The following is a 20,133-nucleotide window of genomic DNA, read 5'->3' on the forward strand; positions in this document are numbered from 1 at the left end:
GTTGCTGATAGAACATAGAACATAGAAAATTATTTAGCAGAAGTTCTTAAGAAATACACATGTGGTTCCAAGAAGTAGCTCTCAATACCAATACACTTTCCATTTGTCATCAGCTAAATAGTTTACTACATCCCTCTCTCATCAATACCTTCTTTCCTTTCTGTGCTCATCCCCTCTATAATTTTAACATATGTTAACATAATGCTCAGCAGCCATTAAAGAAAAAATACAAAAATGCAGAGCTAAGTGTAAATGGAATTCTAAGAAATATTTGTTTAACCTAAAGAAGGCAAGAGTGGAATAAAAATGGGCCACATATTGGATGGACACAAAGAAAACAAATAGTAAATGGTAGATCCAAATCCAGTTATATCAATAATTATATTAACTGTAAAAATAATAAACACTCCAGTTAAAAGCATAGATTATCAGATTGACTTTTTCAAAAGCAAGACCCAGTTATCTACTGTATAAGAGATGAATATGAAGCATAAAGACATAAAATACTTTAAGGTAAAATGATGAAAAAATATATGAAAACCTAATAATAGAGTGGCAATATAAATACAGATTACATAAACTTAAGGTCAAAGAGTATCAACAGAAGAAAAGAGAAGAAAGTATTAAAATGATAGCAAGGTCAGTTCATCAGGAAGATATTACAACATTAAAAAATTGGGCCAACAAATAATAAAATCAGAAAGTATATAGATTTAAACAACACTGTCAACCACCTTATTCTGGTTGATATTTCAGAGCTCTGTTCCTTACAACTACAGAATATAGATTTTTTTTCAAGTATACATTACATGATCACCAAAATAGACCACATACTAAACCATAAATATATCTTAAATTTCAAAATATTAGTTTTATAGACTATATTCTTTATAAAAAGAATCAAACAAGTATTGGCAACTATATGATACTGGAAAAATCTCAAATTTGTGACAGGTAAAACCACTTCTAAATAATATAGGGATCAAAGAAGAAATTGTAAGGAAAATTAGCAAACATTGCAGCTGAATGATAATGGATAAAACAAACCAAAGATTGTGGGATGCTGTTAGAAAGTACTAAGAAAGAAATGTATAGTTCTAAACACTTACATGGGAAAAAAGAAGATTTAAAATAATGACCCATGCCTGCATTTAAGAAGTCTAAGAAAATGAGCATTAAGCCCAAAATAAGTACAAGGAAGGAAACAAGATGAGTAGAAAAAAAAAAGAAAAAGAAATACAAAATAAGCAAATGATAGAGAATATTAACAGTCAAAAGTTGGTTCTTTGAAAGTTTTAATAAATTTAATAGCCCCTAAAAAGCCTGTTTTAAAAATTGATAAATTTATCAAAATTGAAAACTTTTGTTCATCAAACTTCTGTTAATAAAGTGAAGAGAAAAATACTTACAATATACATATTGCAAATACAAAAGACTTCTATCCAGAAAATATCAGAACTCTTGAAAATCCTATATAATAAAACCCTAATATGCAAATTGACTGAACACAGAATGACAGGTCGCTATGATGCACACTGACCACCAGGGGGCAGACGTTCAATGCAGGAGCTGCCCACTGGTGGTCAGTGCGCTCCTACCGTGGGGAAGCGCTGCTCAGCCAGAAGGAGGGCTCACAGCTGGCGAGTGCAGTGGTGGTAGTGGGAGTCTCTCCCACCTCTGCTGCAGGCAGGCGGTAAGGAGCAAGGAGTCCTGGACTGTGAGAGCCCGGACTATGAGAGGGATGTCTGCGAGAGGTCAGAGGCCAGGCTAAGGTACACACACACACACACACACACACCCTCCCCCCAGTGCATGAATTTTGTGCACTGGGCCTCTAGTTAGTAATAAAAAGGCACCCAACCAAAACCTCAATGAAATACAAATTCATGTGGCTAAAACTAAATAGACATGACACTGATATTGAAGATACAGTAACTAGAAAGTGGCAGTTTCTTACAAATTTAAACATATCTTCCTTTTCAGCCATAAATTCTACCTCTAAAAATTCATCCAAGAGAAACACATCCACAAAAATATTGTACAAGAATAGTCATAGCAACTGTATTCATATTACCAATACCGGAAAAGAATCCAAATGTTCAGTGGTGAAATAATAAATAAATTGAGTATATGCACACAATGGACTTTCTATTCATCAGAAATAAAATAAAACTAGTGGTACATGCAGTGACACAGATACATTTTTTAAAATACGCATGACAGAGTGCATAGAGTAGTTAATTTATATGAAATTCCATGCAGGTGAAATTAACCTACAGTAGTAGAAATCAGCACAGTGGTTGCCCATTGTGGGGTGTGGTAGGGCTTGGTAAACATTGACCGGAAATGGGAAAAGGGAACTTTCTGAGGCCACGGAAGTGTTCTATATATTGATTTGGCTAATGATTACTTTGGTATTTACTGTTATAAAAATTTGTTTAATTATTCACTTAAGATCTATGTATTTCAAGGATCCAAAATTTACCTCAGGAAAAAGAAAAAGAAAGAGAGAAAGTGACAGTTTGATGTGCCTCTCATAAACTAGATATAGGTTTTTAAAATCTGTATCTCATATGTAAATCTTTTCAAGCTTTTTGAAATTCTCAACTAAAGAAAGGAAAAAGTCATGTCCTTAGCAAAGCACCTTCTCTAAAGAGTATGCACAAAACTTAACACTTCTGATTATTTGATTCATGTTTTAACTACACCCTGCGTAGTTACAAATAATGATAAAATTATTTAGCAATTATTGGGCTGTTACTATATGCCACCAGGCACTCTTCTAAGGGCTTTGCCTACTTATATAATGTAATCCTTAAAGCACCCTGTAACGAAAGAACGATTATAATCCCATTTTACACATGAAGTACTAGAAGCACAGACTTAACTCATTTGTCTGGGGTCACATAGTTCATACGGGGCATACAGGGCTGCACCATCAAATGCTCTGGTGTCAGAGCAGGCGCTGTGCTCCCCTGGCCATCCTGGCCTGCAGGGAGGGTTGCTCCAGAGGTTGCTCAGGCAACTATGCAGCCATTTGTCTGCCATCTCCCCCGCCCCTATTAAAGCCAGGCAGGATCTCAGGGAACACAGCAGCACCAATTGCCAAATCAAGGAGTCCAATGAGCCTGTGGCTCCTCCTATTCCATCCCCCAAGACTTTGAGAGCAAAGCCCTTCCAAATGTAAAGCTTAGGGGAGCTCTGCATACCTGTGAGTGGGGCCATGTACACAGCTGATTTGATGGGAAGGTTAGGCTGAGACTAGTGCTCACTCCTAATCATAGTCTATTCCACGTTCAACGTATGGCACTTCATGTTTCAGGAAACTTGATATTCCAGGACCCGCGAGGCAGGCAGTTGTGTCAAATAGAATTTTATAGCATCTTTCTTCCCAGTCAGGCTAGTGTATTCTGTCCCTGTTAGGGTCATTATCTGAGCCACATTTTGCCAGTATTGATACTAGGCTGTGAAATATAAATAGCCTGCAAAACTGGTTCTCAGCGGTTTCAGTATTTTCTTTCTGCCCTTGATATATTTTATTAGTTCTGGTAACACAAAATAAAATGAAATTCCAGGCTCTGCTCAATTTTTTTTTCCAGTTTCTGATTGTCTCCTTGAGATACAGAGCACATTCATGTGGCCCTGCCCATTTACCCTCCTGGGGATTGTATACATCAAACCACAGCAAGTAACAAAAGCATTTTATGGGGGTTAAAGACATCAAGAACTAAAGTTTCAACCCTGAGGCACACACTGGCCAGATTGGTATCTACAGCAACTAAATTAGCCCAGGCTTTCTTAGGAAGCCCAAAGGTTTTCATTAATTTCTAACATAAACTCAGGTACCAGAGCAATTGGTTTAATATTCAGCAGTTTTCAAAAGAAGCTGCTTATGGACAATCACCATAAGGTCAATTTTATTTACATAGCCTACTGACACCGTGAGCCCTGGCCCCTGGGCTTCTGTTTTTCACATTTTGGCTGCAGGTTCATATCCAACTTCCCAGTTACTGTTGGGCTCTGGGATAGTTGACCCCATAGGGACCTCGGTGGCCTGTTTTCCTAGGGGTAGGTATTCGGAGCAGGTGCAAGTGGGATAGATCTTGATCTTTCCAATAGAAAAACTATTCATTGAGATGATGTCCTTGCTTCCAACCAACATGCACTTAAACTCCAGCAGGAAAATGAATCCCATTTCCATGAATAATTTCAAAAAAGCCTCATATTGACCGAGGTACGAAGGTTGCATATTAGCTGAGCAGACTGGACACACATCTATCTTTCCATTGATAGGAGGTGTGTAAAGAGGATTCTTTCTCCCTGTTCAGAAAACCTGGTGGATTTGATAAGAAAGTAAGCATTCATTGTTATAATCAAAAGTTTGTCTATAAATGGACTCTTAACATAAGTGACTTGGTGGCTTAGAGTCACTCTGTTCTGTATCCTTGCATATTGAAAGTATTTTTCCAACCATATTTCTGGTATTCCAAAAGCACTGTGAATACGCTCATTAGGAAACTCTCTAAGATTTTTCTGTAATTTAAAACCCTAATTTCTTAACCACTGCAAGGGTTTGGCATAAAATTAAAAGGGAAACTATTTCCACAAAATTCTTTAGTTTAATTTTTTTTTTCTGGAGAATTAGGTACTAGGATTTCTTTTCTGTGGATTGTTATACATAAAGATTTATTTTTTCAAAAATAATTTTAATGTATTTTTTTTTTAATATTTTTTTTTATTGATTTTTTTTACAGAGAGGAAGGGAGAAAGATAGAGAGTTAGAAACATCGATCAGCTGCCTCCTGCACATCTCCCACTGGGGATGTGCCCGCAACCCAGGTACATGCCCTTGACCGGAATCGAACCTGGGACCTTTCAGTCCGCAGGCCGACGCTCTATCCACTGAGCCAAACCGGTTTCGGCAATTTTAATGTATTTTTAAACATAGAAACAAAACAACTTTATATAGAATGCTGATGTTAGGAAAACTTTAAAAAGTAGGTCTTATAAAGAGCTTGGTTGCAGAAAATATTGGAGGCATAGGTATATTACTTTTTAAAAGTAGTGCATACACATAAGAAATGAAAAATGATAATGTATTACTCCAAAGGCTTATTTTTGGTTTTGTGTAGCCATCATACTGTGAACCCTTTGCTCTTAGGTGCTCAGATATACGCTGCATGAGAGCTCTGATCGCATAATGAGGCCAGGGGCACGCTGGGCTGTGGTTAGTCTCCAAAATCCCTCATTTTGATGGAATCAAGCATTTCTTTTAATATGATTTCATGGCAATTTTATTTAGCATCATTTTTCTAAGATAAAAAGCAATGGATTATTGTTTTAAAAGATTGTCATACCTTAAGCTCCTTTAGCCCAGAAGTTTCCATGAATGAAATTTCACAGTTGCCATGTAGGAGCACAGGCTGCAAAAGAGAATCTGGGCCGGCTGCTCCTGCGAGCTATTGTTCTCGCCATACATAATGCACTTAGCTCTTTCTTTTGCACTCATTTTAACATCTTTTCACAGTACTTACCCAAATCTCTCCTATGGAGATGTCATAATGTGAATTATGAATGTGTTGTCACACTGAAACATATTGTGGATTAGGTATAGCTTGTATAATATTTCAAGATACCCTACTGCCTACATAATATTGACAGATTGGTAAGCACCCAAAAAAGTAATTAGACCATGATTAAGAAGCTGAAAGAACTAAGAGAATTATGAAAAATAAGAGAATAGCCCTGGCCAGTGGCTCAATTGACTAGAGTGTCATCCTGTGCCCTAAAGTGTCCCAGATTTGACTCCCAGTCAGGGCATGTACAAGAGGCAACTGATTGTTTCTCTTTCACATCAGTGTTTCTCTCTCTCTCTCTCTCTCTCTCTCTCTCTCATCAATAAAAACCTTATCCTGGGGTGAGGATTTAAACAAATAAGAGAATGCATAAAACATCAGGAGAAACAATAAATTATCATGGCTGTAGAAAAGCTAAAAGAGCTAATAGGAAAAATATATGAGCTACAAAATGAGATCAGTTACAAGGGAAACTTTAAAAGGAAAGTTAATTTATTGAAAAATTGTATCACTTGATTTTCTTCCATTACATGCTTTAGCTTATAAATGGGTTAGGTAATATTCCATAGGGAATGTCCTGTGTCTGTGTGTGTGTGTGTGTGTTTAAGCCAAAAATGGAACACTAACATTTTGAGCATTTATAGTTTAACTTTACTTATCTTTTAAAAAGAACATTTTGACATTATCTGCATAAGATTTATGAATTTTGAACAAGTTTGTGCAAGACTTTGTCCAAAGCCTCTTGGTCCCCCAAAGGACATTAATACAAAGCAGAATTTATGGGCTGTGGTGTTTCTTTCTAAAGCCAAGGAGAGAGTTAGTTCTAAAGTGAATAAAATTTCAGACAAGGAGCATTTGTATTTTAGTTTTACTTTATTTCTGGACTTAGTTATTGGCAAGATTTAATAGTGGGCACAGATCACTTTAGCAATGTATAAAAATCTTTTTATCATACTGAAGAATTGTACTTTTAACAGAATATCAATGCTATGTGCTGTAAACCTTGAAAAATGTCAGTCATAGAAAAAAACAAGAAGACATAGAGGTTTAAAAGTAATTGTTACACTTTGAAGAAACATATCAAACTTTCTTCTCTTTCCTCCTATCTTCTTTCTTCTTTTTTTTTAAATCTTTCCTCTTATCAACAAGTCATAAACTTTTCTTGGAATGCAGCAAATTAAACAAATTTACGTAAGATCTTAAATATTATCTAATCTGTACTTAATGCCTTTTAAAGCTGTTGTTTTTGCTATCATCATAACTAAAACTATCCCCACATCGCAGATTGCTTTGATACATTTGATAATTCTCACAGTCCTCTTTGTGTCTAAATATTGATCTACATCTTATAAAGTGGTAAAATCTAGAAACTTGAAAGTCTCATCAGATGAGAGCATATTATATTTGATACTATTCCATTTCTGTACATGATTTATGTTTTAAAATGTCTTCAACGTAGTACAAAGAAGACCTCGATTTGATAGACTTTTCAAATATATGTATATACTTGTTTTTGTGGCTTTGAGGCTCTACTTTATGGTGTCTTGTCCGTTATCATTAATTCCTCTTATTTGAATACACAATATAAAGCTGAAAAGGCTAAATATTTTAATTGTCCTGTGTGTAGGTGAGGATGTTGTTTGGCTTTTGGGTATAAGTGAAAGAGCATTAAGATAATCCTCGGTGTGGAATAAAAGTCTGGGTCTCTCCTGAACTTTCTGAATATTCTCCCAGCTTCTAATAGATTCTATTTCAGAGACCATTTCTATTGATTGTTTTCTCTTTGAATAAACCACACCTTTCTGTGAATTTTTGTTTGAAACTGGACATTTGAACCTAATAATGTGGTAACTCTGGGAATCAAATTATTTTCCTACCTCAGGGTTTGCTAGGTTTTGTTTTTTGTTTTGTTGTGTTGTGTTGTGTTTTTATTGCTGCAGGCTGTCTCTGTATTGAGGTTCAGCTTGAAGTGTAAACTAAAGGTCTTCTCAAGTCTATCCTGAGCCTTTCTCTGGGTGCGCACTGTCACTTTTAAATTTTCCCCTTATACATAGTTGTTTTTGAGTGTTCTACTTGTTCATATCTGGCTCCGAAAAGGGGAAAATGACAAAAGTAAAAGGGGAAGCAATAAGAAGCGTGATGCCTCTTTTTATCTTTTTTAATGGTTTTTTTATTGACTTTAGAGAGAGAGAGAGGAAATATATAGAGAGAAACATCAACTGGCTGCCTCCTGCACACCCCGTCCTGGGGATCAAGCCTGCAACCTGGGCATGTGCCCTGACCTGCAATCGAACCAGCAACCTTTCAGTGCACAGTATGATGCCCAGCCAACTCAGCCACACTTGCCAGGGCAGAAGAACGCTGGCTCTTTAAATCCCTTGGAATTCAGTCAACCAAAGGGGAAGAGGCTTGCAATCATGGGGGAGGTGCAACAACAATGACTGCCTGTCTTTCTGTGTGCACCTCTGTGATCAGAAGCACCAATCAGTGATCAACACACATGCACAGCTGCCTGTCACATGGTTCAGGGGTGAAGAATAGGTGGCTACTACTGTGCTAAGAGCTGAAATTGACTGAAATTAACCACAATTTATGGTCTAAGCCTTACCTGGTAAGTTGAAGGCCTTCAATATAGTCCAGAGTTCCAAAATAGCTATGGGAGACCAGCGATTTCCAACCTTCTTCATCTCATGGTACACATAAACTAATTACTAAAATGCCATGGCACACCAAAAAATATATTTTTGCCACTCTGAAAAAGTATATATATATATATATATATATATATATATATATATATAGTTTTGATTCATTCACACCAGATGACTGTTGTTTTATTGACTGTTGTCATTATTTTTAATTTAACAATCTAAGGGAAAAGAAGTCAAGTGTCCCTGACTAAATAGTCAGGTATTGAATGTTTTAAAAATTCTTGTGGCACATCAGTGTGCGTGCCCCAGCACACTGCTTGAAAATCACTGCCTTAGACAGATTCTGCCAGTGCAATTGTTATCTAGGTGGGGAGACAGAGTCCTGATACTTTACTGCCGTCTTCCCAGAATTCTCCCAGTAAATGACTTTTTATAGAATGAATTACTCTTTACATTTTACATTCTTTCACTAATGTATTTCTGCTAGCTAAGGGAAAGCTTTAGGGTTTTAATCTTTATTTGATTTGGAGAAACATTACTGAATAACAATAAGGATCTCAAGCAGAGAAAACAAACAATAGCAACATCAAAGGAAGGGTGGGAAAATTGGGGAGGTCAAGTTCCTTTGATTTATCTAGAATTCTGTTATTTAGCATTCACCACACATTCTGATAGGCAGTCATATTTTTTGTATTAAAATTTTTTAAAAAAGAAATTGGTGCTTATTAAATGAGATTTAATAGACAAAAAATCATTAAAACATAGAGGCAAATGGTGAAAATAACAAAGACATAAATTGGTAATGAAATGATTAGGAATCACTGTTCTAAAGCTTCTATGACTCTTAATGAATTTTCTCACTCAAAAATACCAGTTTTATTTTGCACTAAGACACGGTTACCTGCTGCACATAATTTAAAAAGATCTCTAGATGCCCGTGTAGTCATCAAAGATTACAGACTTTTAGAACAAGATAATACTTTATAGATTACTTTTATTTGGTTGATTGACTTTAACTTGGAAAGTTATTACTTTAGAAATTCAGAAATACCTCTCTGAAAATGAGTGTTATGGTGGAAAGCATCTCAGTAAGAGAGAAATTTGTATTGGTCTGTGGCATAGTAGGATATTTTTATATGCTGTGCGTTCCCTTTAGATAGCGATAAAACTATTTGAGGGTCATTTAGCTTCCATCTGTTATACTTTTAAAGAGCATTGCAGTTTAAGACAGATTTTGAAAATTATCCTTTGAACTTATGCAGACTTTCTGAAAATGCCTGTATAGTCACAAAAAAAACATGTCTAATACTCTTCAATTTAAAATTTCCACAAGAAAATGAAAGAGGAGGTTTCGAAAAGTAATCAGTTTTCCCGTAGGTAAAAGGGCCAGTGGTTTAATGAGAAAATTCAAAGTTAAGGTTATTATATAGTTAGAGTTTTAGATTTTCTGGAGTACTTTTAGAACAAAGGCTATTGATCTTGCTTATTGAACTATAAATTATAACACAATTATAAATATAACTTTAATCACTAATAGTATGGATTTTTTTTATTGCCCAAATAAAGAGCATCTAACTTCTAAAATGGGTGTTATGGAAAAGAAAAGTTGCACAGGAAGTAAAATAAAAATACCCAACAGTACTTTACTTAAAATCTAAATATTCCTTCTAATGAAAATTCACACTTAAGAGTACACACCTGAATGTCCTGACAGCTGTGTTGTTCTCTCAGCCTCCACAGATGACAGTGCAGCCGAGAAGAAAGGGGGAACCCTGCATGCTGGCCTCATTGTTGGAATCCTCATCCTGGTCCTCATTATAGCAGCAGCCATTCTTGTGACAGTCTACATGTATCACCATCCAACATCAGCAGCCAGCATCTTCTTTATTGAGGTAAGTTGCAAGTATTACACATACGACCATACTAATTTACAAACTCTCTCCATTTGCTAACATCACCTGTATTTAATATTTTGCACATTATTTCTCCACTTTGCAGTTGGGAGCTGGCTGATTTCTCTCTCTCTCTCTTTCTCTCTCTCTCTCTCTCTCTCTCTCTCTCACACACACACACACACACACATATTGGTAGATTGCTTTCATGTGATGGGTTCAGTTATCTCATCTCAGGAGTTTTTAAAGAAATAACCTATCTTGCTTTTCACAGATCTAAAGGAAAATGGAAATCATACTTTTTTGTCCTTTTATGCCCAATATATTAACCAGCTGTTCTCCTGATTCTAGAAGGAAATGCAGCATGTGCTGGAGGCTAAAGAGCTTTTCTTAAATCAGTTAATCAATAAATGCTAATTAAGTTCTGGCAGCATGCAAGTTACTATAGGGTGGGCCTGCTCTCAAAATGCTCATGAACTATTCAGGAAAAATAATAGCTTTATATTATAACAGATATAACAATAATATAATGGTATGGGCCATCACAACTTTGTGTAATGATGTGTATTTTTATATTTATACTAGTGGCCCAGTGCACGAATTTGTGCACATTGAAAGGAAATTAATTAGAAGAAATATTTTAATATTGCTATTCGCCCTTTCTCCATAATAGAAGTGTCAACCAAATTCACGATTGACAATGACAGATCGAAACACACACATGCGAATGGTGCCAGCGAGAGTTTTATATGTATCGCACATGCATGAGTCAACTTAGCTTTTTATAGATATAGAACAAACTTGCTTAATTAGACCTGCTTTCTGATTTAGCTAAACTTTTTCCAGCCCAGTGAAGCACCCCAACTTCTCTTTCGTATAATTGTCGGCAACACAGCAGTAAATATCAACACAAAGCAGATTATTATTGTGGAACACACAGGGAGAACAAAGGGTAAAATAATTAGCTGCAGCAGTGTTTGACTATATTCTGCACAGTGAGAAAACCTAAAGTCATTTTCAAATTCCACCATTTCTTACTTCTTTTCAGTCAGGTCAAGTTTCTAAGCTTTCTAAATCTACGTTTTCTGGCTAATGAAAAGAAAATAGGATTCCACCGAGTCTCTTATCTACCTTCTCCAGGACTTCTGTGAGGATCAAATGAGATGAGGCACGGGAAAACGCTTCAGACATTTGTTTAAAGTGTAAAATGTTTCCACCTGGCTATAAAGCAAGTCGTGTTATTGGACTGAAGAAACTGCAAGGAAGCTAGTCGCTAGGGAGAGGAAGCTGGGCACTGCTATATGATGTCATTACCTGGGCAGACACTTAGCATATTAGCCTTTTATATACATAGACTAGAGGCCTGGTGCATGAAATTCATGCACAGGTGCAGTCCCTAGGCCTGGCTGGCGATTGAAGCATGAGCATCTGGTGTGGAAGGGCAAGTCCCAGATAAGCTCTGGGCCCTGGGCAGCACCTGGCCCCCCAAGCCCTACATGCCCTTGCCACCTGAGTCACAGTGCCAGAGTCCCCACACGGAGATGTGGTGAGCATGGCTGGATGCCATGGTCCGGGGCACAGCATGGGCCTCTTGGCTACCCAGTGCCACAGCACGGAAGTTGGGCAGGCAGCGCGCTCTCTCCTGGTCGGCCTCGCAGACTGGCTCCTGTGCGAACCCACGGGGATCCCGACCTGCTCCTGAGGCCCCAGCAGTTGTGACCCAGCTCACCCAGAAGAGGCCACGCTGGTACCGGGCAGGCTCCTCATTGGTGCCTGGCACCTGAGCATAGGACCTTCCCTGGAACGTAAGCCCTGACATCCTGGGGGAGGGTAGCAGGGGGAGTGAGAGTGAGATCAGTGGACACCCCACATTCTCACCACACCTCTGTCCCTATCACCCCCGCCCCCAGGTAGCCAATGAGAGGTCACAGCATGTCGCCAATGCCCACCATGTTCCGTGCTGCCCCCTGGTGGTCAGCACACATCATAGCTAGCAGTCAAACTCCTGGTCAAAGGGACAATTTGCATATTAGGCTTTTATTATATAGGATATAGATGTGTATGTGTGTGTGTGCGTGCACGTACACACGCACACACACACACACACATACACTCATACAATCACAAAAAATAGCACCATGGTGAATCAGTGTTGTGTTCCTATGCATAGAATATAGATTTGGAGCCAGTGCCCTGGATCATTCAGGTGAAGGACCGTGGTCTGAGTATAAAGGGCTACAACCAAATCCTGTTGGCCAGAGGCCTGAACTGGGAAGGCTGGAGCCCATAGGATAAAGTTGAGGTGACCAAGTCACCTTCTACCCTCCAAATGAGTGAGCTTCCCGAGCCCCCTCTATGTGCAGCTTTCATTCCACATCTTAATAGGCTCACTGCTCTTCCAACACCAAATAAATACTAGAGCAATAAAGGAAATCTTTCCCTTCAGAGTTTCAAACATGTAAAGTTTAAATATTTTCTAATTCATAGATTGATAAACAGAAAGGTTCCCTAGAATTTTGTTCACTTGTTGAATAAGAAATTATAATTCCTTTTAAAGTACAGAGTCAAAATTACCTTTGTTTCCTTTAAAAAAGAGAGGTGAATGAAAAGACGATTAAATAATTGCTCAGAAGCCCTATATGGCTCTCTACTGTCTGTAGAACCAAGTGCAGCTTCTTTAGGTCGGCATTTAAGGCCTTGGAGAACTGGATCTTGCCCATCTTTTCAGTCTGTAACCCATGGTTCCCCAACTTGAAATTGAGAGTGACATCAGATTTCACTCTTTGCTCTTCTCCTTGCACACCCCAAATTTTCCCTGCCACCAAGGCATTGCTTATTCTGTTTCCTCTACCAAGAAAGCCCCCCCACTTCCACCTCAGTTCTTGAATTTAAGATCCAAACAGTCTCCAATGCCATGTACCCTGTATGCTTCCCTGAACCATCTCTTTCTGGACAGCTGGGCATAATCTATTTCTCCTCTGAGATTCTGTTCATTGTAATATAATTGTATCTTTCTCCTGCATTTTCTTTTCTGTTCTGTATTAAAGTAAAGTATGCACATGATTTATTGCACCCTACAGATTTCTAAGTTCTGTAAGATTTGGAGTAAATCACTTAAGTTTCTTTCAAATAAGAGGTATCCCATTAATATTCCTGGGGAAAAAGTATACTAGGGCATTTCAAGATTCCACTAAAAATTTACATATGACATATTCTAGAAATAGCATCTTGTTTAAAATCATAAGAATGGAGAAATTATCAGGCACTGCACTTAGTTGGAAAGCTGTTAAGTGTTGTTAATGTACTGGATTTTCACAGAAGGAAGCAGAAAGCTTCCCTGAGGTCATGAATGCATGCCTCAGAGAGCTGACAAGTGACAAGCTGTAAAGCTTCAGCAACTAACCAGACAACAGGCTGCTGCTGTAACCCCTCAGATGTTAAAGCCTTTTAATACACTGTGCAGGGTATTTTCTGACATCGTAAAAAGGAAGATACTGTGAAATATCTGATGGTGATGGTACGAGCGGAAAATTGCACAGTGCAAAAGACCTGCTTTACACAGCAGCCCTGTATGAATAAAAAATGAGACCATAGAATAGTGAAAGTATTTTTCTGGCATTTGCCTTTTTTAATCAGTCTCATTGTTTTATAATCAGAGCCTAGATGTCCATGTGTTTGTGTGAATACTTACACATGCGTGTATTTATAGAATGTTTAGAAGGACAAAGAGAGATAATTTGGTCCTCTTCCCTCATAACACAAAAGAAGAGACCACGGCTCTGAGTGGCAGAAGACTTCCCCAACGTCAACGAGCCCTAGCCCTGGGAAGAACTGTCTTGTCTTTCTACACTCAAGTGAAGCTGAATCATTCTGCAGGTTCCCAGCTTTTCCCTCTTGGCCTTTTTTCCTTCCAACTGAGTCAACTATCAGTGTCTACTTAAATCATTACCTCTCTGACACCCTGCTGTCCTCATGCAGCTCCCAGGGGCTGCTCAGTGGATGATTTTTGAAGGTGATAATTATAACTTTACTATTATTCAAGCTGACCCATGTTTGCAAAACAAAATACAGGTTCATGATGACTGCATAGTTAGTGAAATAACAGATCTATGAATTTGAAGGCTTTGAATAACCAATTATTTCTTAATATATTTTTATTGATTTCAGAGAAGAAGGGAGAGGGAGAGAGAGATAGGAACATCAATGAGGAGAGAGAATAATTAATCAGATGCCTCCTGCATGCCCTACACTGGGGATCAAGCCCACAACCCATGACCTTCTGGTTCATGGCTCAATGCTCAACCACTGAGCAACACTGGCCGGGCTGAATTACCAATTAAATGAGATTTATTTGTGTACAAAGAGATGGAATGCACCAATATTGTATAAATTGCTTTTTTATCCCATATTATATATCTAAATTTTAAATAAAATTGATGTACTTTTTTGCATTATGAAAACAATACCTGTTCATTATAGAAAATTTGCAGAAATGCAAAAAGAAGATAAAAAGAGTCATTTACAGTCCCAACATGCAGGAACAATCACTCTTACTATTTTAATTTATTTTCTTTTGGAGTTCTTATATGCATAATTTGATATTTGCCTATTTAATATAACTGTGATGTCACTGAAATGCAAATTGACATTCTTTTCTTATCAAATAACATTTTCCTGTTTTACTAACTCTTTGTAAACATCTTTATAATGGCTGTATACTATTTCATTCAGTATTCATTCCATAGCTCTTCATTGATGTCCTTTTATGCTAAGTGGCAATTCAGAAAGCACTGAGGGCGTAACATTGCCTATTAAGTAAAAGAGAAGCTTGTTTCGTCCACTTTAAGATTGTGTATTAGTTTCCTGTTGCTGCTAGTAGCTTAAAGCAGGACACAATTATTATCTTACAGCTCTGGAAGTTAGAGTCTACAACAAGTCTCACTGAGACAAAGTCAGAGGTGTCAGCAGGGCTGGTTTCTTCCAGAGGCTTCAGGCTTCAGCTGCTAGAGGCTGCACACATCTCTTGGCCCCTGGCCCCTTTGCATCATTCCAACTTCTGCTCTGTCATCACATTTTTTACTGCTAACTCTGAACCCCTGCCTTCTTCTTATAAAGCCCCGTGTGATTGCCTTGGGCCCAAATGGGTAATCTCGGATAATCTCCCTATCCCAAGGTCCTTAATGTAAACACAGCTACAAAGTCTTCTTTTTGCCATATGAGGTACCACTGGCAGATCTGGGCAATTATGACATGCACATTTTGGAGAAGCCATTATTTTGCCTACCACAGATACATCAAATGCAACATGCATCACACAGTATCCATTACACCATGACCATAAGAGACACCCCAATTTCAGTGATATTAAATGTGATCCAATGTGTATCTTGTGTACATCACAATGAAATACAAACTGCACTGAACACTTGCAGGAATTAGTTCTTGTGCTAAACACTGTGTATACTGTGATACAATTTAATGACTTTATCTTCCAATGCATGTAGCAGAGTTCATGCAACCAATTTAGTACTGTGGAGCATTGGAGATCTTCTCACTCTTTGCTATCATAAGCCCCATTATGAACATAATAATGGTAACTGTAATTTTATTAAATGCACTAGTGGGAGTGATTTATGCGTATCACCACAGTTAATCATCGCAAAGACTTTGAGGCACTAAGATTATCTCCTGTCATATATGAGGAAACTGAGGCACAGAATTTAAGTAACTTGCTCCACATCATGCAGTTAGTTAGTGGGGGAGTCAGAATTTGAGGCAAGGCTCTCAGGAGACCATATCCTTAACCACTGGGCCATGTTGCCTCACTGTATGTAGAAATGTAGGAAGATGTATACCTATGGGCATACATTGTGTACTTAGAATAGATTCCCAAAAATAGAATAAAAGGAAATAAATAAAGAGTTTAAAGGTACTTAATTAATGTTGCCAAAATGTGTACACTAATTTGCATAGCTACTGTCGTTAGTGTTTATTTATAGTGATGCTAAAGACAGTGGCTGTTATTTATGTTTTGTTCTTGCAGAAAATTTGGACCAATTATTATATATTTTGTGGATACAATACTTTTCCTCAGGTGAAGTGTTTACATGGCCTTCAGCTTTTAAACTTCTTGTTTGTAGATAGGCAATGGAATAAAGTGAGAATTAAAAATCTAATCTAGAAATACATTCTTATATTGAGTTCTAAGTAAACATGACTAAATCCAATGAAGTAAATAAAACCAAGAGAAAAGTAGATGAGGATGAGGAAGCCTTGATAATAAAGCAAATCATCACCCGATATATTGTATATTAAACAATAACTGAATTAATTATTTATATGCCGTGCATTTATGTACATGACAAGGTACAAGAGCTCCATTTTCCTAAGACATTCAGTCTTTATCTGGCATAACAGTCTATTTTCATGAACTTATCTTCTGTATTCCTCCATCATCCTCTTCAGATCTTACATTGAGCATTTTTTTGACATTTTACTAAATGGCTTTCTTTTCATGTTTATCTGTCTGGCTTTTCTCAGTAATTTTTTAAAAACACATTTGATTTTGACCCAAATTTATTCTATTATGCAAAAGCAACTAACATGCTTTAAAATCTTTTTTAAGTTTATTATCTTGAAACAAAATAGAAAACATTCAAATAAGCATGTATCCTTTAATTTTTAATAAATTTTTATGACACTCTGTCTTTAATTTTTTAGAAGAATTAAATATGTCTTAGGTTCTACATTATGTTTGATGAACGTTCTATGATTTATAATAAATTTTAATGTCACATAACACTAAGATTTTTAAATAATATACATAAAATGTAATCTAAATGAAGGTAAAGAAAATAATATTAAAAAGCAATAATCATATAAAAAATCCCATGGAAGTATTCTATATGAACTATAAACAAAATAATTTAGACAAGCAAAATTAGCAAAAGAATTTATTTTCAACACTGCCCTTGACTTTTCTTAGTATTTTAAATAATAATTGGTCTTTAAACATTTATGTACATATTTGATTGTTCTAACCTATATAATAAAAGGCTAATATGCAAATTGTCTCCTTGGGTGTTTGACCAACTGGGAGTTTGACCACTCATTATGACGTGCGCTGACCACCAGGGGACGGCACAGAATGAAGGAAGGCCCTGGCCAGAAGCCAGCAGCCAGTAGCCAGCAGCCAGCAGCTGCGGGGAGGAAAGCCCTAGTTGACAGCCAGGGGAAGGAAGGCCCCAATCAGCCCTGATCGCCAGCCAGGCCTAGGGACCCTACCCATGCATGAATTTCATGCACCAGGCTCTAGTCTACACTAATAAAAGAGAAAGATGCAAATTGACGATACTTTCTCGACGCCCACCAGCCAATCAGGAATGAGTATGCTATTAACCCAACAAAGATGGTGGGTTAATTTGCATATGCAGGTGCTGAGTGGCCAATGGCAGGGCGGGATGCTTGCATCATCGCCATGGAGACGACACAGGCATTCTGCACCGCCCCAGCTGCTCCAGGCCTCTGGGTAGCATAGGAAGGCAGAAAGGCAGCTCCATGCTGGAGCGAAGGCAGAAAGGTGGCTTCGGCTGTAGCAAAGGCAGTGCTGGCAGCCAGGGGAAGGAAGGCCCATTCTTGCACAAATCTTTGTGCATCGGGCCTCTAGTATTAATATAAAAGAAGAGAAATGTCCATGACCCTAATGATCAAGATGATCAATACCTTAAAAAAATAGATGCTATGAGTAAAATATTGGCGGGTTTTGTTGTTGTTTTGAATAATATGAAAGTAAAAATTAAGAATTCTCATCTTGCTGCAGTGGCTGCAAAATAGTACTGGAAGCACCCTCAGAGAGAAAGGAATCAGTTCTAAGAACTTGTTTAAAGATAGTAGAGAGGAAAGCAAACATGATAGAAACAGTGCCTCTGAGATTTCAATGGCAATGGAGCTTGCCTTTACATAGATTATAATTCTTACCCTCAGGATTGGAGAAAATACAGGCTATAGAGCTCTGCTGTCAATGTGGTAGCCACTACCCCTATGTAGTTATTTAGTACTTGAAATGTAGCTAGTCTTGAATGAGACCCGTGTAAAATACATGCAAGAATTCAAAGTTTGAATAAAAAAGAATATATAATATCCCACTAATTTTTATAGTAATTGCATGTTTAAATGAAAATAACTTGGGTACATTGGGTTAAGTAAAATATATTACTAAAATTAATTTCACTTTTATATCTGGAAACTAGACACATAAAATTATGTATGAGGTTCACACTATATTTCTATTGGACAATGATGGTTTATAAAGGAAACCTTGAAGAGAAGAGAGGATTAGAAATTCTTATTTACTCCATATTTTTTTTTTGTTTTAAATTTTGTTTTATTGTTTAAAGTATTACAAGGGTATTACTCCATGTATTTTTTAAAATACATTTTTATTATTGATAGTAGTACTGATATCTCCTATTTACCTTCTCCTTCATCTTCCAATTTCCAGCTCCTACCCAACCCCCTAGGTCTTCACAATCTATTGCCCATGTCCATAGGCTATGAATATCCTATATAATAAAAGCCTAATATGCAAATCAACCGAAAGGCAGAACAACTGGTGAAATGACCGGTTGCTATGTTGTACACTGACCACCAAGGGGCAGGTGCTCAATGCACGAGCTGCCCCCAGCTTGCAGGCCCCAGGCCAGCCAAGGCGGGTGCCAGCGGGGGCCCCCCTCATTGCCCCACGTCACCCTTCAGAGGGAGGCCAACCGGCAATGGTTGTGGGGGTGGCGGGCAGCAGGGGGCAGGGCCAGCAAGTGGGCAGCACCAGGCTGGCCAAGGCAGGTGTCAGCGGGCACCCCCCAATCACCCCACCAGTCACCCCACAAATTGGCCCTGATCACCAGCCAGGCCTAGGGACCCTACCTGTACACAAATTCCATGCAGTGGGTCTCTAGTAAGTATATAAGTTCTTTGGTTTATCTCTTCTCAACCCCCCCCGCCCCACATAAAGGTATGTCAATCTATTATAGACACTTTAATCATGTTAATTTTTCCAATCCATGAACATTTGTATTTTCCTCTATTACTTTTTGCAATGCCCTATAGTTTTCCAAGTACAGATATTTTACCTCCTTGGTTAAACCTTGCCAAATTCATTTAAAAGTGGAAAACCAAGTGATTTTCAGCATGGGGAAGAGGCGATTAGAAGCGTGAGGAAGGAGATGGCTGACAAAGCTATCTTATATATTGACCAATTAAGTATTCATTCAAGTATTCAAATTTGTTGAATTCCTATTATGTAGCAAGTTACCCAAGGTACAGAGGCCAATAAAAATAGAAAGGAGGCAATCCTTGGCCTCATGGAGCTTACATTCTAGTAGGTGAAGACAGATGATAATCATATTAATCTAGGTATGCATTTCTAGTTGAATGTTTAGTTTTATAAAAGAAGCAGTCTTCATAAAATGCTTGAAGAAAAACAGTTATCTTTTTTGAGCAATAAGATATTATTACTCTAATAACCAAGAATATAAGAGTCTGTGATGACATTTGTGCCTAAACTTGGTAATATGCTAATTAGATTGGGAGACCTTCTGGACATCCTTCCGGACAAAGACATGGTGGCAGGGCTGAGGCAGAGGCAGTTAGGGGTGATCAGGCCAGGAGGAAGGGCAGTTGGGGGTGATCAGGTTGGTGGGGGGGCAGTTAGGGGCAAGCAGGCTAGCGGGGGGGGGGGGTGCCAGTTGAGGGCTAGCAGGCTGGCAGGGGGGGCAGTTGGGGGCAAGCAGGCCAGCAGTGGGAAGCAGTTGGGGGCGATCAGGTGAGCAAGGGGGGGCAATTGGGGGTGATCAGGCCAGCAAGGAGGGCAGTTGGAGGCAAAAAGGCTGGCGGAGAGGGCAGTTGGGGGTGAGCAGGCTGACAGGCATAGGGGTTAGCGGCGATCAGGCAGGCAGGCAGGTGAGCAGGTAGGAGCCAGAGGTCCCAGATTGCAAGAGGGATGTCCGACTGCCGGTT

At 38.2% G+C, this 20,133-nt stretch overlaps 1 protein-coding gene across 2 annotated transcripts in view; it reads left to right on the plus strand.

Moving 5' to 3' along the window:
- PLXDC2 (plexin domain containing 2) overlaps positions 1-20,133 on the plus strand; it is a 413,522-nt gene that overhangs the window by 369,620 nt on the left and 23,769 nt on the right. For both annotated transcript variants that reach the window (XM_070432569.1, XM_070432560.1), the window contains one exon: positions 9,959-10,119. In XM_070432569.1, the coding sequence (XP_070288670.1) occupies positions 9,959-10,119 (161 nt within the window). The remainder of the gene's footprint in view (positions 1-9,958; positions 10,120-20,133) is intronic.

The sequence above is a fragment of the Myotis yumanensis genome, unplaced genomic scaffold (assembly GCF_028538775.1).
Source record: "Myotis yumanensis isolate MYYU_CA2020_CCGP unplaced genomic scaffold, mMyoYum1.0.hap1 SCAF_1, whole genome shotgun sequence".
NCBI lineage: Eukaryota > Metazoa > Chordata > Mammalia > Chiroptera > Vespertilionidae > Myotis > Myotis yumanensis.